This window comes from Leopardus geoffroyi, chromosome B1 (genome assembly GCF_018350155.1).
Source record: "Leopardus geoffroyi isolate Oge1 chromosome B1, O.geoffroyi_Oge1_pat1.0, whole genome shotgun sequence".
NCBI lineage: Eukaryota > Metazoa > Chordata > Mammalia > Carnivora > Felidae > Leopardus > Leopardus geoffroyi.
Window position 1 is genome coordinate 123,115,187 of NC_059327.1, and position 25,804 is coordinate 123,140,990.

Below are 25,804 nucleotides of genomic sequence, written 5' to 3' on the forward strand. Positions count from 1 at the left end.
TTGGGGTCACCGTGATCAGAGCCTCTGTTACATATTTCAGTTTAAACTTTATACTTTAGGGCTGTTTCTGGGTACGTATTCCATCATCAGAACATGCATGTGAAAATATCTGGGCAGTGGCCTGGGAACATGCTGGATTTCTGAAAAAGCTTTGTTTCCATGTTCAGAGAGGCAGCCCCTCATGCCAGGGGCGGGGGGGAGGGGCATTTCTGGCCTGTGAGTGGCACTAATGGATAGGACTTGGTACAGCTGGCTGCCCCACCAGCTGCCTGGCTGCAGGATTTGATGGATACCTGGAAGGTGATGGCCTCTCCTCCTCCTCTTCTCCCAAAGCAGGTCATGGCCATTTTTTTATCTGTAAGAAGGGATCCTTAAATCTCATCGATGACCTTTGACAAGAAAAAAAAGGGAAACCACATGCCTTTAATGCGGCTGGTCTTCCTTTAACCCTGCATCTGTTGGCCAGACCCCGAGTTCCGCTGCCCCCACAACCTTACGTCTCCCCAGACCGCTCAGGCCCCAGTGAGCTCTTGTCTCTTCGCCTTTGAGTTCTCTCTCTGGACTCTGCTGCAGTTCTTTAGACAAATGGACGTTGGGGGGTTTGCAGAGTGGCTTTCCTCTGTAATATTTGGGGGGATCTCTGGTGAATGTTTAAGGAGCAGGTCTCCCTGCGGCCTTTGGTTTCAGCTGGGTCTTCCTGTGGCTGTTGTTTAAAGCTGCACCTCCTGCTCTTCAGGACCACCCCTCCCCCGGTACCTCATCTTCTTTAGAATGTCCTATCCCGCCTCCTTTCTCAAGTAGGGAAATGCTTCTCTCCTTTTTACTCTAGAACTGCTGCCAGTTCCACCCCAGTAGGGTCTGGTTTCTGGAGGGGTAGGTGAATCAGGACCCAGTCTCATAAATCTCAAAGGGGTCCATCTGGCCTGGCTGTGGGTGCACATTCCATGTGACTGTCTCTTTGTTTCTCATCCAGCAGTCGGAAGGAATGCGCTTGTATATGCCAAAGCAGAAGAGTCCCAGACCTTAGGGGCTTATTAATGCTATTTTTGCATTTCTTTCCTGTGTGGGTTGTGAGAGAAGAAACTGAAGCTTGCCAGGTGGTACACAGAGGACTCTCTGAGCTGGTGGTGGAAAAAAACCACAGACGCTCCTGAGGTTTATTGGTTTGAAACCCTTCTGGAGCTTTGTTTGCCTTTTCATTTCTGCACGTGCATAGAAACCTTTTCCAAGAAGAAATCGTTATCCTCAGAGCATATTCCTTTATTGCAGAACCCTGGTGAGAAGCTGCTTAAATTCCAGAGGTAGCTGAATGAATGAGGTGCTGATGAGGAGGAAGGAGAGCAGAGGGAAGGTGGGCTGATTTTTCACATTCTTACTGAGATATACGTGTTCATCAAACCACCGGATGATGCGATCCCACAGGGAGTAGGACATTGTTAAGTAGCTGGAAGATCACTCAGGAGTGGTGAATTTTTGACCACCAGGGCGCCCATCTGGCTCCTTGACAGCAGAAGCCTGCTTTCCCTGGTTCAGGGTGCCGCCATCATGGCAGCATGGCTGCTGACTGCTCCGTGTGCTTACCACTGTTGACTCACACTTCTCGCTGCTCTTTTCTCCGCTGCACCACTTCTGTGTACTCTTAGCTTCCACCCACTCGTGGCTTCTGCCTACTCCTGGCTTTTGCTTACTCATGGCTTCTCTCTTCCGCCTTTACTCTGAGTGCCTTTAGGTGATTTCCCGTTGCCCAACAAAGAAGATCTGATTGGCAAGTCAGTTACTGCCACCTCCATCAGGCATGATCATCAGATATGGTATGGCTTTCCTTAGAAAGGGTCAGGCACAGGGTCACCTGGGCTTCTTAGTTGAGTGTCTGACTTTGGCTCAGGTCATGATCTTACAGTTCGTGAGTTTGAGTCCCAGGTTAGGCTTGCTGCTGTCAGTGTGGAGCCTGCTTGGAATTCTCTCTCCCTATCTCTCTGACCCTCCCCTGCTTGCATGCTCTCTCTCAAAAATAAAATAAACATTTAAAAAGGGCAGGGGAGGGGGGTCAGGTAAAGTAAGTACCAGAGCAAAACAGATTCCACTCCAGTGCAATTGGGTTAGATGCCTCTCCTATGTGCTTCTAAAGCATCAGATAGGTTCCTTGTGGTGTCATGTAATAGTGATGATAATGAGGAAAGTGGTAAACATTCACTGGCTTATTATTTTGTGCCAAGCTCTTAGCATAGTGTTTGGATTTATTTGAATTATTTCCTTCATCCTGAGGATGTGAGATACCATTTCACTGATGTGGAAATTGAGACTTGGGTTTGGTAACTTGTCCAAGGTCACACAGATAGTAGGTTGTGGAACTAGGATTCAGGACAAGATATATCTGTATTATTGTGTCCTGTCCCTTTGCCCCTCATCTGGCCCTGTCCAGGCTACCCTCTTTCTGTGTTTCTGGATTCCAGGGGAAATTGTAGGTGGACAGGTGGGCATGAGTACAGTGCAGGACAAACGCTCCCTGCCACACTCTAGAGCAGCCTAAGTGACTGGAATATCTGAGTCTCCCCTTTACCTTAGATAGAGGATGCATATTGATACATGTTTTTGTTGGCTCTCTAAATTTCTGTACGATATTGCCTTAGACATGTTCCATGAACTTGTCTTATTTCTTTTTAGGCACATATTGGTCTTCTTGCTAAGTTCTGAGAGATCCTATCCAGTCCCTAGTAGATAATGGAAATCTTCTATTTTCACTGGAGGATCATCTCTTGAAGGCTCTGAATTGATATGCCAGGAGCTAAGCTAGTTGTCCAAAAGCCAATTTGTGGTATCGCTGATTTGCTGAATATATTTGTTTCTTTCAGCTTTTTTAATTGCCTGGTATTCATCTTGTCTTTAGAGCAGCACTTTACGTTATGGCCAATTTGTTTCTGCCTCTGCTGCTGCACCAGCTATAGGTCTGGAGTAGCTGAGGGCATCAGATCATACAGAAATACATAGTATGAATATGAAGAACTCTTAAAAACCAGTGTTTATTAATATAATCTTAATGATAAATTAAGAATATATGTGTAGGATATCTCCCTATATTCTTGAGTCTGTAGTACTTGAATATATTCTTGTGATCTGTAGTCTTGGTCTCTGGCTTTCTTATTCTGACTCTTTCTGTTTCTCTGCTGCTACTGTTCAGAATTCCATTTTCATGTCAACCAAAACAAATGGGTAAAGGAATAAGTCCATGTGGCTAATTGCTCTACTTCTCCTCCATTTTTCTTCATTTCATGATTCAGCTTCATTGGAGGATATTTTCTGACTTGATGCATGAAGCCCAGTGCCCTTAACAGCTTTTGCTCCCAGGGCTCTGCCTGCAGGATTCTTGTAGAAGTAAAAGAACTTACTAGTAAGTGGGATGCAAATACCAGGCTGTGTGTATGTACTTCTCACATAAGCAGCAGTGCTGGGGATGGAAGAGAGGAGCCAAATGACATTTTGTATTTATTTTTTTCAATAAGTTTGAGTTCTTTTTTTATCTTTATTTTTGAGACAGAGCACAAGTGGGGAAGGGGCAGAGAGAGAGGGGGACAGAAGATCTGGAGTGGGCTCGGTACTGACAGCAGCGAGCCTGATGTGGGGCTTGAATTCACGAGCTGTAAGATCATGACCTGAGCCGATGGCACTCAGTCGACTGAGCCACCCAGGTGCGCAAATAAGTTTGAATTCTAAAAAGTTGATATTTAAGCTCAAGGGTTGAGCGTTCAGATTTACATGGAGAATTGGAATTTAAATTATGTAAGTATTGACCGAGACAAAGCACCTAAAAATTCCACGCAGAACTCATTTCATTAATGATGCTGAGTTGATAGCGAGTCAACATGAAGGAAGACTGTTTACGCTGGCTTAATTGCTGTGTTGACTGTAAATATCAGCCAGCTGAGTAAAGGAACCATATTAAGTCCAAGGCTTACCTCTACTCTTTTCCGCTCCCCATCCCACCCCCCAAAATCTTTTTTCCCCTGCTAAAGTGTGAACTTCAGGTTTTGAAGGTGTGTGTGTGTGTGTGTGTGTGTGTGTGTGTGTGTGTGTGTGATGCACCTGTATATATGCACACATGTGGCATTAAAAGCACAATTTATTCAGCTGTTGTCAGGTTGTGCAGGTCCTCAAATGCAAACACAGACTCAAATAGAACCAGCTTGTGCAGTCAAGGGTGGGGTATTCTAAGGATTTGGGAGTGACTGGTAGAACTCATTGGCAGGCCAGGGATTATAATACTGACAGGATTTTCCCTCCCTACCCTTATTCTTTGTTTCTGCCTAAGCCTGGCTTTCTATTTCTCACTGCAGATTGACTTTCTCCACGTGGTGGAAAACACAGTATATGTGGCTCCAGAATTTGGTATTTTACAACTTGAGCCACAGGAGGGAGATGCTTGTTGTAAATCCTAGTGTCAGAGGAAGGCAATTCAGACTTCTCAACTGTCCTGGGGCAGTGGGGTCATGTGAGAATTGGCAGCTCTGAGGGGCACATGGAATGCATTTGGGGGAGAAGGAATCCTTACAAGAAGGGGAAAGTGTTGTTCCCCAAAGAAGAGGGTGGTGCCCACAGGTTCCCAGAAGACTAGGTATCTGCTGGTGTGGTTCTTGCACATTCCTCAGGATTTACCACCAGTCAGAATATCTATTTTAAATCACTTGGCAGACTTAACTGTAATCTTAGACCTTGTATTCCCTCCCCCCCACCCCCCCAGCTTCTTGTCAACAACAAGCTTTGATTATAATTATTCTTCAGCAGGCATGTGCTAACACTTCTTACTCATTTGTCAGATTGAACTTAACAAAATTAAAAAGTCCAATGAGAGACCCCATCTTTAAGACAGCAGAAGGCTGAACTATCAACTCCCCATCATTTTTGTAATCCAGAATCTTGTTGCCAGGATTACGTTCAGCTCTTCTTTAATCTGTGTAGTCAGAAGCAGTAAGACTGCTTTTCAGTGAATATTTGGAAACACAGCACAGGTGAAGTACAGTCTTTTTTTTTTTTCATCTCTGTCTAGGTAAGTAGCCCTAATCCTGAGGAAAAGGAAGCTGGGCACTGGGCATTGACTTCCACACTTTGTGTTTTAAGATTGGAGTTAGTTTTCAACAGATAACGACCTGGGTGTATTCTGAATCCGTTAAAAATAAAGTTCTTGGTAGTCTTTTTCATGCTTTGCAGAATATTGTCTCCCACAAGCACTCAGTATCTGTCTCCAGCCCTGGCTTTTGCCGGAATTTAGGATTAAATGAGTAGAATCTGCAGGCCTGCTAGGCCCCCAAATGATTGTTGTTTCCATGGAAACAGTTGAAGTCCTCTCAATTAAAATTGCCCCCGTAGGCTGGACAGAGTAAGAGTATGAAAATAAGTTTGTCTGGGAAGCCAAATACTCCTCCTCCAAATGAAACCCAGAGAAAACAAATGATCCAGGAATCTACTGACAGTTGACATCATTTTTTTTTTCTTTTTGGGGTGTAGCTTTGTGTTTGAGACGCAGGTATGTGTGTTGGCTGGCTGGTGGCTTGGCCAGAGCTGCCCAGATAAATGCCCCTGTTGTCCATAACCTCTTTGTGTAGAGCCACAGATCACAGAAGAGTGTTTGGGAACAATTGGATCTTTGCTCAAACTTGAGTGTGAGTCACAAAAAGCCCATTAAAAATAGGTGAAATCATAGAATGGTATTAAAGTTGGGAGGAACCTAAAGGTCCTTGTGCCCCATTTCCCATCCAATTTGGAAATCCATCCTAACACAACTGAACAGCAAGGTTCATAGTTTGGCTTCCCCATGAATGGGGAGCCTTCTCTGATCCATTGCTAGAGGGTATTAGAAAGCCCTCTTTTACAATCGTACTGACATCTCTTCCTGTCACTTCCACCTCTGCTGCCTCTTTTCGGTACCAAGTAAATTGAATCTACTTATCTCATAATGAACTCTTTAAATTTTAAGAGAATGTTATCTATATACCCTCCAAAGTCCTCTTTTCCCCTGGCTTATTAGCAGGTCTAAAACATTAAGACTTTAAGTATGGACACCTGTGTTCAGAGACATTCTAGGGGGAGAGGTTGATTTCCTTCTAACACTGGCCCCTCACCACTGGTGCTTGGATTTTGTGTGTCTTTTCTGGCAATTTTTTTTCTTAGCATCATTTGTGCAGGTAGAGAGTTGATAACTATTTCTGTGTTTTCCTCTTCTCCCCTGCCTCCCCAGAGTAGTCACAGTTCGAAGCTTGGAAATATGAGAAACACAAGACTGGATCAAACCATTGGTCTAAGCAGTCTCATGAAGGGTGTGGTTGTGTTTGTGAGGTCACCTCAGAAGTTAGTGAATACACCCTACATTCCTAACTGCTTTCATAATCTCTCAACCCTTTATCTGTGACTTATTTAAACCTTTGGCCTTTCCTGTAAAGTTTAAATTGTACATTTTAAGACTCCTGTATTTCTCATATTTGTCCTATTATTAATATCCTATTGTTCTTAAGTTAATGCCCTGTCTAAAAACAACAACAATAATAACAACAAACAAATTGTTTTTGTCCAAATGATCCTACAACCTTAAAATGGATGGAAACTTCAAACTCCTATACTTTGGTGTTAATTCATGCTGACTGGGAAGTGCTGGGAAGCAAATACATGGCTTCCACTTGGTAGGCAAACACTGAAGTAGGCATTCTGTTTTGGTTCCAAAATATCAGTAGCTGTGTGACTTTCAGCAAGCTACCAAGCCTCTCTGGGTTTCATTTTCCTCAAGTATAGAATCAGATACATACTTTATGTTCTCTCAGGTTGTTGGCAGTGCTATGAAAACAAATTATTATAAGACTTCACAGCAAGCTATACTATGATATTCTGGGATATTTTGAGAGTTCAAAACAAATTTAATAAAATAAAATATTGATGATATTGGGTATTTAAGACTCCTATACATCCACAGTTTCAAAAAACAGGTGTCTGCCTCTATAGGAATGAATAGTAAATATGTACCTTGCATTTTAGGGGGAAAAAAATCTCATAATTTCTAACGTAGGGTCTGGGTGGTATGTGAAGTTGTATCACAGCTGAGGGAGAAATGATTTCTGTAAAAAGAGTTGCATGTCCATAAAGAAATGAAATCACTCTGGGTTCCTTTGGAAGGAAAACAAAAGGGTGGAAAGTCTGGGAGTAACTTTTGACGTATGAATCCTTTAAATCTCAATTATTTATTTTTTAAATTTCTTGAGGGAGAGAATACATGTGGGGGGCAGGGAGAGGGGCAGAGGGAAAGAGGGAGAGAATCCCAAGCAGGCTCCATGCTCAGCTCAGAGCCCGATGTGGGGGCTTGATACCATGACCCTGGGATCATGACATGAGCCAGTATCAAGGCTGTTCTGTATACATAGGTCTGTGATGGGAACTCTCAACTGACTGAGCCACCCAGAGGCCCCTAAATCTCAGTTCTTAAAAAAAAAAAAAAAGGTATTAAGTTAAATACCCCTAATGAGTCAGTGTGAGATAGCCATCAGCACAGATCACCTAAGTGGGCTTTGGGGGATCGGAGCCGGGTAGGGTCTACTGAAGCTCAAGGGTGGATCCTGAGGCATGGTCCTTTCCTGGAAGACTTGCAGGGGCTTGTTGCTGGGGCTGGCCTGCTGTGGTAGCCTTCAGCATCTAGCTCCACACCCTGGTTCCTGAGAAATGCCACAGGCTTGAAGCAGGCCCTTGTCTGCCTTGGGGCTTCAAAAATGACTCCTCTTCCTGGGGGTTGGGAAGTGTGTTTCTCTTACCCACATGTTTTTACTTATGACTGCTTATATTTGGACATAGAAAAAAGGTAACATCCACATCTTCTCCATACAAGGTCTGATGACAGTTTCCTGGGGTCATTTCTTTGCTTTATGTAATTTTACCAAAATTACAAACTTATCTAGACCTTAGAAAAAAGTAGTCTTTTGTTTGTTTTTTGCAGTGTTTCTTGAGTATTAATCATGCATAGTAATCAGATGACCTCTGAAGTTTTTCATTGAAAGGGGGAATAAACCATTGTATTAATCTTTCCATGTTGAAACACTGACCGGGCATCCTGGTGCCTTGTTGTGTGTGCTTTTCCGTCCCCAGGGAGTTCTGTCCAACATCTCTTCCATCACTGATCTCGGTGGCTTTGACCCGGTTTGGCTCTTCCTTGTGGTGGGAGGAGTGATGTTCATTTTGGGATTCGCAGGGTGCATCGGAGCGCTACGGGAAAACACCTTCCTTCTCAAGTTCGTGAGTATCCCACTCGGCTCTCAGGCTGAGGGCTAAGCTCCCGTCTCTCCACAGGAGGATACCCCATCTGTAGGCAAAGTGGCTTTACCAAAGGCAAAGCAAAAATATGGCCCGGCTAATGCTTTCCTTTTGGGAGAGCTCTCTAGATCACCAGCTACGTGCTCCCCCGTTTTTCTTAATAATATAAGTACCACCCCCAGCCCGTGCCCTCCGTGGAGGTTTTGTACGTGTATATCAGGATTTGCATTTCCAGTCCCTAAAATGCCTTTAGATTAAGGTAGGTATACATATAGTTTTCTTCTCTTAAGTGATTTTTACCTCCTCTTTTAAGCACCTAGTCGGTAGTGAACTCTTCACATAGTTGAGAAAAACCAGACATAAGCACATTGGCTGTGGCCTGTCCTGATTAAATCTGTTAAGCAGTAGGTTTCGGAGAATATGGAAAAACAGTCAGAGGGACGTCCTCCTCCTTCTCTGCCAGTACAGACTTCTCCTTTTGTATGATCAGCATAATTTTCAGGTCCCTTGCAGGGTGTGTGCACTGTTAGCATGAAAATTTTTAGAGGAGGAGTTTTACCAGGGGCAGATAAGTAATAAAGTAGAGTGTGAGAAATGAAAGCCTTTCCTTTGGAGATTCCTTCCAAAGGAGAAAAAAAACGGCATATGCTTACGTGTATGGATCTGAAACAGGTTTGTTAGGTGTAGTCAAAGGTCAGCCAAAGGTGCCTGTCAGTCTGGAGCTTGGCATGCGGGTGGGCACCTGTGTGGATGCCCTCTGAATAACAGCGCAAGGGTGAAAACAATCCACCTTCCTGTGGTGAGGGAAGATGGTGGGATTTCTAGACAACAGTATTCATGTAATAACCCCTGCTGCTAGAATCATACTTCTCATCATTCAGGGACATTTTCACTTAAAACGAGAGCCTACACTTGAACTAGTCCCAGCAGCCATGCAATTTGTGATTCTCTTTCCGGGCCACATCATCCTCTGGCATTTTTCTTGAATATCCCTGAAGAGAGCAGACTCACTGTACCCTACCCAGGGTAGCCCATTTCAAATTTGGGCAGCTCTGGAGCAGATGAGGTTTTGGAGGATCGGACCTGAACGTTCTTATGTTTAACCTGAAAGTTTACATGACTCTGCTAACAGGGAAAACTAAGGGATATTTGGTCTTCTCTACACTTAAATGACCAGTTGGTTCTCTGTTCTGTATACATAGGTCTGTGTTGGGAACAACTGGTTTCCTAACACTCCATTTACCTTATCTCCCAGTTCCCCCTTTTAAACACATGCACACACAGTTATTTCATTCCTTACCTAATCAAAGACCTGTGGAGCCCCCAGGAGAGCTCTGTCCATGATCCTAACCTGCCAGTCTTCCTGGCATGAGAGCCTTCTAAATGCGTGGGCTCACCTCACTCAGTTTTTCTGTAGTCTCATAAGGCCACAGGTAATACTGAGCATTTGCCACTATTTTATCAGTTTTAGCCTCTGTGACCTCAGTATGGGATCCCCTTTAATATGATCTACTTGAATACAGTTTAGTTTGTAAGAGGAATCCCTTTAATGTAGTCTATTGTATTTGTACTTGAAGATACCAGAGTTAACTGAACAGGCAGAAATAGATACATTTCTCTAAATCAGCACCTTAATTTCTAAAGTCCCATTTTGGAAGGGAAGAAAATTGAATTGTTTCTTGGCTTTGAAAAATGTCGGATAATATTTAAAATGGTCTCTATTTAGTACAAACAATAAAACCTGGCCCAGAATATTCTTTGAGCAGGAGCTGTGAAATAAGTAGAAACAAATGTCAACATGGCTTGAAAACAGCCTCAAAGATTGGATTCTGTAAGGCTGGGAGATTTGCTGAGGGAAAATCTGAGAGCTAAGATAATGTGAAATAGAAATGGAGCTTCCTGGTCAGCTAAGGCCCTAGTTTGAAGCCTGTGAGTCAGTCTCGGCACCTTTGAAAGTGGGGGAAATTGGGTTACAGGGTCAGGGCATATAGGTTTCTGCCAAATACTCTATAAGAATTTAATTTGGACTTAATTTTTGACATATATGTATCATATAACATTAAAGGAAAATTTCCCAGGGTAACTGGAAAATAAACTTGCCTAATCTTTATGGTGATGAGAACAAAAAGCTAGTTAAAATCTCTTCATGACTTGCGTCTTGGTATTTTGTGTACTATTGTATTGTACTTGGTATTTTGTGTACATTTGTATACAAATGATTTTCTCATTTGTGTAGTGTGATAACTAGTGTATTTCTGTACCTGATAAAGGGACGGGAGTTGTCTTATGCTATGGGGTAGGCATTGAGTAAAAGTGATAGTTTTTTCCTGTCTTTTTCTCTAGATTGAGGAAAGCTTACTTTGAAATTACTGGTACCACTGATGATAATTAACAGTTGAGATCCTATTTCTACTGTATGCATCAAGGACAGATAACCAGGAGATCTATGGAAGCTGAACCTGAGCCCTGGAGGGTCTAGAATTAAGGCCCAAACTTTGGGGTCCTAGACTTTGCCAGGAACTTCTTTCTTTCTTCCAGCCCCCCCCCCCGCCCCCATGCCCACCCTCCCAAGATGGCCCTTGGTACCCTGGAAAAACACTGTCAGATATGCAGACATTTGATGTGAGAAGGCCCCACCCCACTGCCCTCTCCTACCCTCACCGCACATAAGACTGTGAGGTCTTTGGAGGCAGGATTATGCCTTACTCATCCTTGCTTCTGCAAAGCCCTCCAAATCCAGGGCCTGATCTATTATGGGTCCTTCGATGTTTGCTAGAGGAATTAACATATTTTTGTCTTTGCTTTGTTTTAATAAGTAACTGTGTAGTCTGCTTTGCGCCACTCCTCCAGCACCTTTTTCTCTCGGTTGGCTGCTTGATGTCTGCTTGCTGAGGCAGAGAGCTTTAGCCCCCTCTGCCTCTCAACCACTCTCCGTCCTGTAGCTTTCAGGAGCTCTGCTGAGCAGCTGTGGCCCTCTTTCTGTCCTTGTTACCAGAAGTTCACCTCGTCCTTCACAACCTCATTTCTCATAATCTGTTTCAGCACAATGAATTAGAAAAGAGTAAGAGGGTGGGGGCGATAGGAAGTGGAAAGAACCGTGGGTGTGAATGATACGTTGGTATGACTGCCATCTGAGTCTTCTAGATGGAAAGGCAATTTCTCCAGATTTATGGGCAATCACATTACCTGTGGCCTCCAGCCTTTCTGTTTAAATTCTTGTTGTCTGCATTAGCCAGAAGTCTTCCTTTGGCTGCAGGTTGATGTTATTTAAAATCTTCTGAGACTGGTATTTACAAAGAAGGGTGAGCACAGCTAGTGTTCCTAAGAAAGCTTTCAACCCAGTTTTCATGATGGTAAATGATTTTCACATCCTAGTCACCACCACCCCCCCCCCCCCGCCCACACTCACAAACTTCCTCTTTGACCTCTTCATCCAAGACGAACACATCTGCTATCTTACACCATAAAGCAGGTGCAAAGGAGAATTAAAGCAGTATCTGAATCCAGAAAAGGAACGCGTTGCATACAGAATCAAGGCCATAGTAACAAATGGCAGTCGATCTTACAATACTGAGATAATTTCTCTTTCAGCATTACGAAAGCTTACTAGAGGTAGGGGCAGGTCATGGTTCAAGAGTCTGGCAGTACATCAATCAGAAGAAACTCATTAGGTCTTAATGTGGGTCTAATGAGAAATTCCTTTTATCCATGTTTGCTTATAGGCTTTGTTGTTTAATTACCAAATGGACCACAAGAGTCCCTAAAATGTGATTATGAATGATTTTTAAAAATCCTTTCTTGGAATATAATATTCTATTAATGAATCTTAAACTGAAGATTATCTGCTTTGGACATGTGTAACAACCACCCAATGTAATTACAAAACTTTTTAGAAGGAACCCTCTAACTATATATGATCAAAATAGCCCTTTTAACTGTTCTCTGTGTGTCTTTTGTCTTAGTTTTCTGTGTTCCTGGGAATTATTTTCTTCCTGGAGCTCACTGCTGGGGTTCTGGCATTTGTTTTCAAAGACTGGATCAAAGACCAGCTGTATTTCTTTATAAACAACAACATCAGAGCGTACAGAGATGACATTGATTTACAGAACCTCATAGACTTCACCCAGGAATATGTAAGTTTAAATTTATTTTTAAGTTGAAAGCCTTCTCGAGGAATGAGAACATTCCTCCTGGCTTCTGCATATGCCAGCTGGAACCTACCTCTGGTTCTTCCACATGGTTTTGTTTGTTTGCTTGTGTATTTATTATTTTCTGACCTGCTTTATGACTTACATGATTTGCACCCTGAATGGAAATGCCCTATTTTCACTTCTCTCAATTTCTACGAAGTCCAAGGGACCAAGAAAACTTCTTGAGCAACAAGATTATAACTACAGTTGCTGTTTCCTATTGACATCTGAAGAATATTCTTTTGCTAGAGGTGTAGCGTTTTATTTGGTGTTTAACATGAATTCTTTCTTGCTCCTTGTCCCCTTTAAAAAATTTTTTTTTTTTTTGCTTATTTTGAGAGAGACTGAGATAGTGTGAGTGGGGAGGGGTAGAAAGATTGAGAGAGAGAGAGAGAGAGAGAGAGAGAGAGAGAGAGAATCCCAAGCAGACTTCACACTGTCATCACAGAGCCCAGTGTGGAGCTTGAACTCACGAAACCATGAGATCATAACCTGAGCCAAAATCAAGAGTTGGACGCTCAACCCACTGAGCCACCCAGGCGCCCCTTGTTCCCTTTTGATCGTCTTCCACATTTCACAGCTCACAATAATACATTTAGCAATAGAAAATTTGTCCACAAAGTTCCTAACATGCCCATCCAAATATCCTAGCACATGCAGTTCCATGCAACTGAAAGTTGAGAAACTTCTAAGCCCTCGTGGCTTCTAACAAGTAAAGAATCTCTCACAGAGCCACCCCCCACCCCAGGTTTCTGAACATTACCAGGTGATGTCCTCTGTAATGCAAATGAAGTAGCAGGCACCCTGTTTGACTCAAAATGCAAAATGGTATAAACAAGGTTCAGAAGAACTTACAGATCTAGTGCCAAAATCTGATTAGCAAAGTGACCGTGGGCTAACAGAACCTTGACCTATTTCCCCAAGAGTAAAACGGAAATAATAATAGCTACTGTTTAACTCCTGCAAATATTAGGGCACTCTAATGAGATGTGCATGGTTTTATATTAGGCTTAAGGTGTAACTGTCCTAAGGTGTTAAGGTCTTTATTTGCATGCACTGAGAAACTGGATAAGGTGAGCAGAACTGGACAGTGCTGTCTGTGCCATAAATGCAGGACTGGAGGGCCAACAGAAGCCCAGTGGATCAACGGTGGTCTCTTGGTTGGACAGCTTTCCAGAATGAGCTGGGGTCCCTTCTTGATAAAGGGAGGAGACGGCTGCATCAGCACTTGCTATCTGGGAGACCACCCTCCTTCCTTAGGTACTCAGAAGTCAGCTGAGTTGTGTTGGTTTTGTTCAGTAGCATCAATGACCGTCCTCGAGTAAGCTGCACCTCAGGTGTGAAATTAAGCCCTGTTTCATCTCCTCAGCAGACTTCAGTGTTTTGTTAGGTCATAATGGATGCAAGCTCACACCTTGCCAAATGTCATCGCTGACTAGTTTGCGTGACAGATCTGATGAAGCTTTGTGGGCAAACCTTGAGACGCACAACCCAAACCCTCGAAGGACCAGACGGGTTGGAAGAACATGCGTGAACACGTTCTCTTGAAATGCTGTCTGCTTTATATGGAAATCCTGTTATTTCATGTGATTTTATTTTTCTGTTATGGAATTTAATGTGTTGAAGTAGCTATTGGTCCTGAAAGCCTTAAAATGGTCAAGGCTTGATGTGTATTTAACTCTTGAGAGGTAGAGCTAGTCCATTTGAGGGGAGTGATGAAGTTGGCTTCTGGAGCAAGCAGTACTCGAACCAGGCCCCATTTGAGACTCACTGACTTTAACTGCTCATTTTATATACATTTTAATTAGATGATTGAATTTTTGTAAATGCATTTACGTATTTTTAAATATTTGTTTTTGAGACAGAGAGCGCCAGTGGGGGAGGTGCAGAGAGAGAGGGAGACTGAAGATCCGAGGTGGGCTTTGTGCTGTCAGCACGGTGGGGCTCGAACTCATGAACCATGAGATCATGAACTGAGCCAAAGTCGGATTCTCAACTGACTGAGCCACCTAGCGGCTGCTGGATGATTAAATTTTTTAAGTTGAAAATGTAAATACCTGCTCTTTAAAAACTTCAGAGTAGTAACAGATATATAATGAAAAGTAAGCCTCTAAAACTTTAGGGGGTAATGAGCATGTTCACTATCTTGATTGTGGTGATGGTTTCACAATGTATACGTATGTCAAATGTTATAAAATTGTACACTTTAAGGGGTGCCTGGGTGGCTCAGCCAGTTAAGTGTCCGACTTCGGCTCAGGTCACGATCTCGCAGTTTGTGAGTTCGGGCCCCGTGTCGGGCTCTGTGCTGACAGCTTGGATTCTGTGTGTCCCAGTCTCTCTGCCTCTCTCTCTCTTTCTCTCTCTCTCCAGAAATAAATAAACATTAAAAAAAGTTGTACACTCTAAATATGTTCAGTTTATATTGTATGTCAATTATACCTCAATAAAAAGGATTTTTTAAAAACCCTTAATGCGGTAGAGACCACAATTTTTAGACAGTAAGCCTCTAGCCCTCCCACCCATAACCCCACTTGCCTCCTTCAGGCACAGTCAGGGTTCAGTGTCTTATTTATCCTTCTAGAATGTTCCTCCACGTACCCAAGCCAGGCAGACCTTGTTCTGATTGAGCCTGCTGAGCAACTCCTCCCCTTCCCCCACCTAACACCATGGGTCTCCTAAATCATTTAAATCAGATGCTAACACATCTTACAAATCTTGGGCCTTAATCACTTTGGAAGCTTTTATAGGAGCTGCTTAGGTTTAGTTTGGTCTACAACTAAATTCTGAGACAGAAAAGAAGGTTAGAGCTGGCGGAAGCTGGGTGTCGGTCGTTTGGTCGTGAGTATAGGCGCCTGGTCGCCTCCAAGTCAAGATGTTCTAATTCTCTCCTGTTTGCTCTAGTGGCAGTGCTGTGGGGCTTTTGGAGCTGATGATTGGAACCTAAATATTTACTTCAATTGCACAGATTCCAATGCAAGTCGAGAGCGATGCGGTGTGCCATTCTCCTGCTGTACTAAAGACCCCGCAGTAAGTGAAGGCCAGCAGACTGTTGGCCAGCTCCACACGTCACACCGAGAATGGGCAGGGGTGGGGGGTTTGGGGGGATGAGCACAGTGACTTTTTTTCTCGAAGCCTCTTCTTACGTGCTCATTCCCAATTGTAGCTCCTGTAGGGGGCACAGTGCTCAGATCTTCCCAGTAGGGGTAATAATTGCTGACCTTAATGTAGTAGTACGTGCTGGTTCCTAGTCTCAGTCTTTTTGTGAGTTGGCTCAATAAAATTCAGAATGTTCCTTCTGGCGGATACCACCATTATCTTCCCTCTTTGGGTGAAATGTAGGCCAGTAAAGTTTAATTAACTTTCCCAAGCTCACATTGCTAGCAAGTGAGGAGCCGAGCTTCAGACCCAGGAAGCCTGCCTATGGTGTCTGTAATTCCTTCTCTGTGAGAAGGACGCTCTTAGGTGAGAGCTCCCTGCATTGGTTTGGGGTTAGTGATCCCTTGCGTCCCGACTTGGTTCTGGGGGAGATATTAGGGATAGGAGAGGAGTTTGAGGTAGGATAGGCTCATCTACTAGGTAGGAAGACCGCAGCTGCCTGGACTTTCAGTTGCAATGATGATAATAACTGTAGTTGGTATTTGAGAAAAAGATAAAATATTACACCTGTGCATAACCCCTTCTACCATGACTTTGGTTGTATTTTGGGTCAAATCATGTGACTGGGATATGGGATGTCTTGAGATGCAAGTGCCTTGTCGTAAGTTAGAAGCCAGGAGTGAATGTTAGAACAAGCGGGAGAATTTGCTTCTGCACATGTCCATCCCCCACTCTTCGGCCTTCTGGGACATCAATCCAGGCAGCCTCCTCCAGGCCGCCCTTCTCGAAGTCAAGTGGAGCCCAGTGAGGACCACTGAACTTGTCAGCAATTTTCCCATGGAGGGTGTAAGGTGTGGGGCTCTTTAAAAGAGGCCATGGTCTTGGGGTGGAAAAGTAGTTCTCTGAGGGCTTCAGAGGGGTCTCTGGGCTATTACTCTTGGTCTGAAAGAGACTGAGAATCAGAAAGGACTGTGCTTCCCTGCTCTGAGACCCTGCCAGGAAGCCCACCTTTCCTACTGGCTAGTTTCGTGCTCTCCTCTGAGGAGGGCTCACAGGCAGGAGAGCACCCAGTACAGAGCCCTGGGTACCCACGCAGGTACTGGCCAGCAGGTGCAAATTATTCTGTCTCCAGTTCCTGCCCTGTGTTAACATTCCATCAGAAGTATGAAGCATCTCTGAAGGCATTATGCTCCCCTTTTGACTACAGATACTCTGGGTAGAGAGTTTTCATTCCATAAATGCCAAGCTAATAAAATCCACCCCATACCCTGCAGAGGGGAAAAAATAAACCTAAAACCGCAGAACCCACATTTCTTGTCAGACCTGTGAGATGTCAGGGTGTCTGTCCATGTGACGTGTTGTCAGCACATTGTTTTGTTTTTAATTATTAAAGTAATGCATTCTCATTGAAAAATCCTTTAAATGATACAGAAGTATATAGATTAAAAAGTAGAAGTCCCCCCAAAAGAGCATAAGTAAACATAGTCGTTGTGCCCTTTACCATGGTTTTATCTATGTCTTAGTTTTCTGAACCCCATATGCTTCCTGAGGTTGTCAATAACATGCTTGCTTTTCTTATATTTCCCGAGCCTCAGTTTTCTTCTTTTGGAAAAAAGAAGACATATTTTAATACTTACTTCTGAGAATTTTTATAACAATTACTTGGGATAATACATAAAAGTGTTTAACGTGGTACCTAGGACATCTCCATGCCTAAGCACACAGTTTATTAACAACACTTAACAGGGATCTTCTGCTAATTCTTAGGTGGGCTTCCTGTCTATTGAGTGAATTTCACTTTTCTATTTTCTTCCTCCCCAGGAAGATGTCATCAACACTCAGTGTGGCTATGATGCCAGGCAAAAACCAGTAAGTGGAATCTCATCTTGTCACTTAGCACAAAGGGTGTTTCTGAGGAGCTTTTGAACTTGCATGGTGACACTGTGCTCTCCTCTTCCCTTGCGAAGGAAGTTGACCAGCAGATTGTTATCTACACGAAAGGCTGTGTGCCCCAGTTTGAGAAGTGGTTGCAGGACAATTTAACCATCGTGGCTGGTATTTTCATAGGCATTGCATTGCTACAGGTAAGACCAGGCTCCTTTATGGATGTCACAGAGAAATGATGCTCTGGGAGAGCCCTTCCCAGGACAGGAGCTCTGCTTAATTACCTTAACGTCACAATTTTTAAGACACATTGGAAGGCTGGGAAACAGACATAAACTATTGGGTTTATATTTTATTTAAAGCCCATTTTAGATGCTACTATCCTGAAATACTTCAGGAAATCTTTTTTCCTTTCCAAGATGGAGAAATTGATTGGGTTAGCAGTTGTCTGCTGGGATTCCAGTATTTCCATGGGGCAAAATAATACTGTATTGTGACAGTTGGGGCAGGTAGGAATGGTCAGAAGTAGATCCCAGTGGCAACATTAAGACTTTTTAGAATTTCACACACATCCAGTGTTCTGTTCTCTCTCTGGACCGCCTTGTCAAAATGCTAGTGAGGGAAGGAAGACACCCACTTTTCCTCCTAAGCAGCCCCAAGAGCTGAGGTTTTTTTTCTTGTAGAGATGTAATACTTTTCTTAGAGGGTCACAAATGGGGCACAGTGGTTGAAAGAGATTAAAGAAGTCCTAAATAAATGGAAAGCCATTCCGTATTCATAGATTGGAAGACTTAATTTTGTGAAGGTGGCAGTACTCAAATTGATCTACAGCTTCAGTGCTGCAATCCCTTTCAAAATTACAACTGCCTTCCTACCCCCACCCCGCCCCCAAATGGACAAGCTGACCCTAAAATTCATGTGGAAATGCAAGGGACCGAGAATAGCAAAACAAACTTGAAAAAGAACAGAGTTGGAGAATTCACACTTTCCAATTACACTTACTACAGAGCTACAGTAATCAAGATGGTACATAAGGTTGGATCCACAGATCAGTGGAAGAGAATTGAAAGTCAGAAATAAGCCCTACATCAATGGTCAGTTGATATAAAAAAAAAAAAAAAAAAAATTTTTTTTTTTTTTAATGTTTATTTTTGAGAGAGCGTGAGGGGAGAGGAGTGGCAGAGAGAGAGGGAGATACAGAATCCGAAAAGGTTCCTGGCTCCGAACTGTCAGCACAGAGCCTGACACAGGGCTCAAACTCACCAACCATGAGATCATTACCTGAGCTGAAGTCAGATGTTTAACCAACTGAGCCGCCCAGGTGCCCCTGTGGTCAGTTGGTTTTTGACAAGGGAACAGAGATCAGTCAATGGGAAAAGAATAGTCTTCTCAACAAATGGTGCTGGACCAACTGGATACCTATAGGTAAAAAGAATGAATTTGGGCTCCTACCTCACACCATATATGAAAATTAACTCAAAATAGCTCAAAGACCTAAACTTAAGAGCTAAAGCTATAAAACTCTTAGCTAAAGCTAAAGACAGTGTAGGTGTAAATCTTTGTGACCTTGGATTAGGCAGTGTTTTCTTATATATGACACCAGAAGCACAAGCAACCACAGAGAGTACATAAGTTGGACTTCATCAAAATTTTAAAACTTGAGTGCTAAAAATGATAAGAAAGAGAAAAGACAACCCACAAAATGAGAGAAAATACTTGCAAATCATTGTGTCGGATAGGGGTCCAAAGTCTAGAATATATAAAGAACAACTCAACAATAAAAAGACCAGCCCAATCCAAAGATGGGCAAAGAATTTGAATAGATATTTCTCCAAAGAAAGTACAAATAGCCAATAAGCACATGAAAAGATGCTCATCATTAGATATTTGAGAAATTTAAATCAAAACCACAATGACCTAGCACTTCACACATGCTAGGATGGATATAATTAAAAAGGAAGACAATAATGAGTCTTGGCAGGGATGTGGAGAAATGGGAACCGTAATACATTGTTAAAGGGAATGAAAACAATAGAGTCACTGTAGAAAACAATTTGGCACTTGCTCGGAAAGTTAAACGGAGTTGCCATTGTGACCCAGCAACGCCACTCCCAAAAGAACTGGAAATCTGTTCACTAGAAAGTTGTACAGGGACATCCATAGCAGCACTATTCATAATAACAAAAAAGTGGAACCAGTGTAAATGTCCATCAGCTAATGATGGATAAACAACATGTGGTTTATCCATAGAATGGAATATTAGTCAAGTCATCAAAAGGATTGAACTTGAGTGGTTGTGAGGGATGGGAGAATAGAAATGCCTGTGAATAGGTACAGAGTTTCTTTTCAAGGTAATGGAATGTTCTAGAATTAGACAGTGGTGATAGTCGTACACCCTTGTGAATATACTAAAAACCACTGATGTGTATACTTTAAAATTAGGACATGCTTTATAGTGTATGAATTATGTATCAATTTTAAAAATGAAAGAAAAGAGATTCATTGACCTAGGAAAAGCCTAATGACGTTTTGAGTTTCACTGTTTGACTCTCTTTTCCTTCCTTTCCCAGATTTTTGGGATCTGCCTGGCCCAGAATTTGGTTAGTGATATTGAAGCTGTCAGGGCTAGCTGGTAGGGCCCCGGCAATGCTGCTGCAAAACACTGGACAGACCCAGCCTTCCTGCCCCTCCAGCGTGCCCAACCCAATCCATGCTGCACGGACCCTGATCACAGAGGCATCTTGCAATCCCACCTGATGGAGCTGCCAAGAACTTGGTTTGGGGGAGGGGGTGGTGCAACTGGGAAATGCTGCTCACTGACAGAATTAAACAGATAACCAGTATGAAAGTCGTTGAGCCGTGAATCTCTACTGTAGCCATGAATTTATGGATGGATACTTACCAAAAAAAGAAAAAAAGGGAGGGTGAGGGACCCAGATGTACCTGAATTTGTGGAACACACAGTCTCGTTCTCCACTTCGATAACTGGAGGGCTGGAAGAAGCAGTTTTGTTCTTTGTCACACCTTGAAGGGACTGCTTTCTGTTCCATGGCCTAAAGAAGTACATCTTTCCTAAAACTCAGCCCCTTACCTGGGGGGGGGGGGCTGTGGTGTTTTGGGGCACCCCTTCGCTGTACATTTCAAGGAACTGTTAACAACTGTGATCCCAAGAAGAAAACAGCTTGTCTTCGGGGTTCAGAGTTTGTGACCGCATTCAGCAAGTAATGCGGGTGGGCATGCGTGGTCTCTCCTGGAGTGTCCCTTAGAAGGGACGTTGTGTATCCCACGTGCATGGAGTAAGGGCAGCAGGACACTTTGAGATGCTGAATTTTAGCAGGACAGATCGTTGTTCTAAGTAGGCCTGAGCTTTATTTATCAATGACATTCAAGGAGAAATTGAAGTTAATGAAGAGGTTATTGGTTAACATCCCTCACCCCCGCCCACCCTATTAGTTGTTGGATTCTTTGGAAACTCTGGAATATTCTGGGTTTTGTTTGGCTTTTTTTGCGTTTTTGTTTTTGTCTCCCAAAAGTGAGAGCTGGGATGCAGTTTCTCTTAAAGTGTTTTCTTACTCAGCTCAATGTTAATTTTTTGGCATAATCTCCCTGCATGATCTGTGAACCTGAATCCACCAGCTCCTTTTCCTGCCCTGTCTCCCACGAACATTTATAAATGTTATTTGGTCGGCATTCACTTCGTAGGTTCCCGGCCTTCAGAGGTGTGGCGTGTCCTCCCTGGCTGCGAAGCGACTGGTAAATGCTTCCACAGACTCGATAGTCCTTTTACCCCATCAGTCTCCGGGGCCTCCTCCGCAGCCCCCAGTTTTCTCTTTGAATGGAATTGAACCTAATGCTGAAACAGTGTTGACTCACAATCAAGAAATGTATAATGTTTTTTTCCCCCTTCTGGTTTTACTTTGCTTTTATTTAACAACAACAACAACAAAAAAGCATGGCCAGAGCTCCCTCCTAGTGCAGACTAGCCATCAGGATGGTAACAAAGCACAAATACTTAGGAGGGAGGGGCATTGATGGGGCAAGTGTTCTGTGACCCAAGGTCGGACACCACTGCCAGGTGCTGCCGCTCATCCTTACCCCCACGAAGGTGGGGAGGGATGTGTCCTGCCCCCAGATTTTAATCCAGCTGGTATCCACCAGGATGCCACTCTCCTGGGGAGCAGACATCAGCCTGTGGAATGGCGGGAAAACCACAGGTACATTTTACGGTGATGCCGCACTTGCCAGCACAAAACTGGGCAGCTAGCATGCTTCGTGGAAGTTTAGCAAGCTTTTCCGTTTTAGCCCCATGTTGCATCGCTGTGGCTGATGAACGTGTCAATCTGCTCAGAGAAAAGACAGAAATTCTTTGAAAACTGTCTCCAGAGTGTGGGTGTGTGTGTGGCTGCATGTGTGTTTTTGTGTCTCTGTGTAGTTAGAGATGTTCATTCCATCTTCTGGCTGTAAGATGATTTGATGTCATCTCTGCCCCCACGCAGTTGTCATTCTGTAATGTCATTCCAACACGGAGAAGACTCGAGCCCCGCAACTGGCACTCTTGTTTTATTACCTCATTCTCCGGTGAACTCCCTCTGACCAGTTGATTCAGAATCAGGCGGGATCCCCTCCCTTTGGCACATCCAGTGAAAGGCCAAACGGCAAGTCCAAGTGCGTTCTAAATTTTAATTGGTCACCCTTTATTTTTTACACTTGAGAGTGGTTGTAATTAAGGCTGTCATTAATAAACTGGTTCTACCTTACGTGGAGTTCTGTCTTTCTTCATTACTTGTCTTGGAATTGCAGAATTCTCAAATCCAGTGGCTCTCAGACTTTAACGGGCATCAGAATCAACCAGAGGGCTTGCTGAAACAGATTACTGGGTTTGCCCCATCCCCACAATTTCTGATTTAGGAGGTGCGTTTCTGACAAGTTCCCTGGTGATGCTGTGCGTCTTGGATGCACAGTTTGAGAAGTACTGCTCTGATCAGCTCTCTAAGGGGGAAAGGAACATTTCGGGGTTGGGGAGGGAAAAGTCCCTTTGTGCTACTGGGTGCAGATAGGTGGGTATGTAGGAACTGTCTGTCCTTGAGGTCATTGTCTGCTGGTCACAGTCACCTGGGGGCCACGTAGGATGCAGATCATCAGGCCTTGCCCCTGGCAGTTTGGGAGGGCATGAGCCAGAGCCTATGTTTTTAAGAAGCTCCCGTTAAGAATTTAATGCACAGTGAAATTCAGGACTCATTATCTTGGTAATGTTCACAACTTTTTTCTAAGAAAATAATTGCTAGTAGTCCCTGAGAATAAGAATCTTAAAAACCCATTTGAAAAATGCTATTGTAAATGTCCTTTCATTGTGAATTACCACTGTAGAAAGACTTGTCTTTAAAACTATTAGACTTTTTTCAAAGATCAAACAAAATGTGAAGTTTCATAGAGACCCAAGTAGGTCCCAAGACTTGTTTGAGAAACGTTTTACCTCGTTTCCCTGGATATTTGAGACCAAAATGTTATTTTGACTTTAGAGAGAGTTGTCAGTGGCAATTGGAGATAAACAGTCAGTCCCTACTGAGTTTTCTTAGCTGTGCTGGTAGGGATTATGTACCTCTGTGAGGTGATTGGCCCTCCTTGCTCACAGCAGACACAGAGCCAACAAAGAAAATTCTAGCTTAGATGTAAAAGGATGCTTTGTCCACAAAACTCAGGGCTTACAGGAAGTTTCTTCCTGTTTTGAAGGTAGACTCCTGCAGGATGGTTCCTAAATTTCTCTTTATCTGTATCGTTTGCTTACGACAAAATCATTGCTTCCATGATTTAAAAATATTTAATACCATTTTTAAAAATGAACACAGGAATAAAAGAATTTTGCATCACAAGGCACTTAAAAGAGAAGTCAGTCCCTCTATTTTTTCTCCCTCTTTTCTTCTCCCAAGGAGTAAACCTTGATGTCTCTGTCAGCCTTCTCCCTACTGTAGGTCCCAGTCTTCCTTCTCTCCAGGAGATTCTGAAAAGTGTCTCTTGGCCTCATTGTGCAGAATGTTTCCTCATTCATGCCCTGGGTCTGTGTGGGCAGGAGTGGGGTCATTCTGCAGTTCTGTGGAGTCCCTCTGAGTGTCAGTTTCCGGCTCACTTGGACAGGAGCCCTGGGAAGCCGGGGGGCTGAACAATGAGGAGCTGGAGCCCAGTGACCTGGCTGGCCCTCTGCAGCTCTCTTTGTCATTTGTTCAGTGAAGGCCTCCTTCTCGAGGGAAATCCTGTTTAGACCTCCAAGGAAGAACTGGCAACCTCTCCATGAGCACTGGCCAACGAGGGTTCATGGCCAGCACGCTCCAGTGAGGTCATGGGACTGCTCGGAGGTGCTGCCCTCTCAGCAGTGAGAAGCTGCGTCTTTGAGGGAAAAATACAGTGTTTGCCTGGAAATATACTAACTTTGGCCTTCTGGTGACATAAAATCTATATATGACGACAGATAAGGCAGATGTCTCTGGGTAGGGGTAGGGGTTAGAGGAGAGAAGCCAAACTTGGAACAAAGACCAAAGCCAACTTTAGACTTCCTTTGCCTTCTTTTTTGGAAGAGTTTGTGACAAAGGTCGAGTTTATAAAATCATAGAAGTGCTAGTTTTTAGGACTTCTGTAATTTTGAAGAATTAAATACAGCTTCCTTTGGATTGTTCATGAGGAGTACTTCTCTTATAAGCTTGGCACCCATGACAGGATGCCTGAATTAGTCCACTCCTGGCATCCGTTAACCCAAATCAAACTCCTTGGGACCTGCACTGGCCAGTGGAGGCCCCAATTTACTTCTAGGAGCTCCCGATCGGAGAATACCTGAAGGAAGAGCAGGTTAGTTTAAGAGTTTCTTACTGTGCAAATACATTCTAAAAAGAAAACAGCATGCAAACAAGATGGTTCTTCCCATGTTGTTGCTTTTCTTTGAATGTGTACTTGCAATGTATGTGGGAGAAAACCAACTAGAAAGACTCCTTTTAAATCTGGAGCTTATAGGCTCCCTAGCTCAGGGTTTAGGGCACTGGTCTTGTAAATCTGGAACTTATCTTCGTATATTAACTTTTGCAGAGCAAATGGTTTGACAGGAACGTATTAATGGCCTGCCCCCTAGTGGTGACCATGTAGAACAACTACTGGCTGGAGTTCTGGTTTCTGCAGGAATGAAATCACTATTCAGAAGTACTTGTGCTTTGGAGACACTTGAGCGTTATATGGCTGTATTTTGTGTGCTCTGGGTTGGTAAGTCCTTCATTCCCTTTATGCACTCCTGAAAATGACATAGTTTGTTTTGGAAAGTGAGAGAGCAGGATGTTTGGCTCTCTTTACCGTCTATGTCCTGGGACTTTACAGGGCTCTGCGTCAGGGTGCATGCAGGTGAAGCTGGGCCCTGTCTTCCTGCCAAGACTCAGACACAGTTTACATGAGAGGTGGTGGCAGTCTAAAACTGCTTATCTGCCGGGCAAGCAATTCTCCTGAAGCAATGAATACGACATTTCTGGTATTTTCTCTATAAGCACCCGTTTGGATCCCCTGGAGTTTGCTTTGATCCGAGAATTTGCCACTTTGATTTTAAAGAAGATTGGGAGGGTGTTGGGGGTGGTCTGGATTGCCAACTGTAGCTTGTGTTTTAGGAGTTCGTTGTGAGTTGAACTGTCTTCCAAATTTTCGTATGTTGAAGTCCTAAACCTAATACAGCAGAATGTGACCTTATCTGGAAATAGAGTGGATGTACTTAGTTAAGATGAGGTCATACTAGAGTAGGATGGGTCTTCTGGGGAAATTTGGATGTGGCTGCACACAGAGGGAGAACGCCACATGAACACAGAATGCCGGGAATTGCCACTAAGCCACTGGACGCTAGGAGAGCGGCAGGAACAGATTCTCCCTCAGAGCCTCCAGAAGGACCTAGGCCTGCCAACACCTTAATTTTAGGCTTTTACACTCCAGAATTGTGAGACAATTTCTGTGAGACAATTTCTGTACCAACTTTGTGGTACTTTGCTATTGTAGCCCTAGGAAACAAATACAGAGTTCGACTGCCTTGTGCTGGTTTTCAGGGAGGAAGTGGGAGGACTGTTCTGAGGTCCACATGCTGCTTTTCACATTAGAATTGGTATGTATGTGCCCTGGGCAGAGCTCCTCCATATCGTTTAAATGGATGCACCTGAACATGGCTTAGGACGGGCTCTCTGTATCTTCCTTAAGCTCTTACACATAGTCTCAGCATGTTTTGTGGGACATCTTAAACATAGGGAATGATTTATTTAAAAAAATTTTTTTTTAATGTTTGTTTATTTTTGAGAGAGAGGGAGAGGGAGACAGAGGATCCAAAGCAGGCTTCACACAGTCAG

At 43.5% G+C, this 25,804-nt stretch overlaps 1 protein-coding gene across 3 annotated transcripts in view; it reads left to right on the forward strand.

The window, feature by feature from the left end:
* Window positions 1-22,207, forward strand: part of TSPAN5 (tetraspanin 5) — a 174,165-nt gene extending 151,958 nt beyond the window's left edge. The window contains exons 1-7 of one of the 3 annotated variants that reach the window (XM_045472204.1): window positions 1,295-1,351; window positions 8,116-8,262; window positions 12,243-12,413; window positions 15,372-15,497; window positions 17,388-17,435; window positions 17,534-17,650; window positions 20,021-22,207. In XM_045472204.1, the coding sequence (XP_045328160.1) occupies window positions 1,310-1,351; window positions 8,116-8,262; window positions 12,243-12,413; window positions 15,372-15,497; window positions 17,388-17,435; window positions 17,534-17,650; window positions 20,021-20,086 (717 nt within the window). In that variant the 5' untranslated portion in view covers window positions 1,295-1,309 and the 3' untranslated portion in view covers window positions 20,087-22,207. Of the gene's footprint in view, window positions 1-1,294; window positions 1,352-8,115; window positions 8,263-12,242; window positions 12,414-15,371; window positions 15,498-17,387; window positions 17,436-17,533; window positions 17,651-20,020 lie in introns of those variants that run through there. The other 2 variants (XM_045472197.1, XM_045472212.1) reach the window with 2 other exon arrangements.
* Window positions 22,208-25,804: the final 3,597 nt, after the last annotated feature.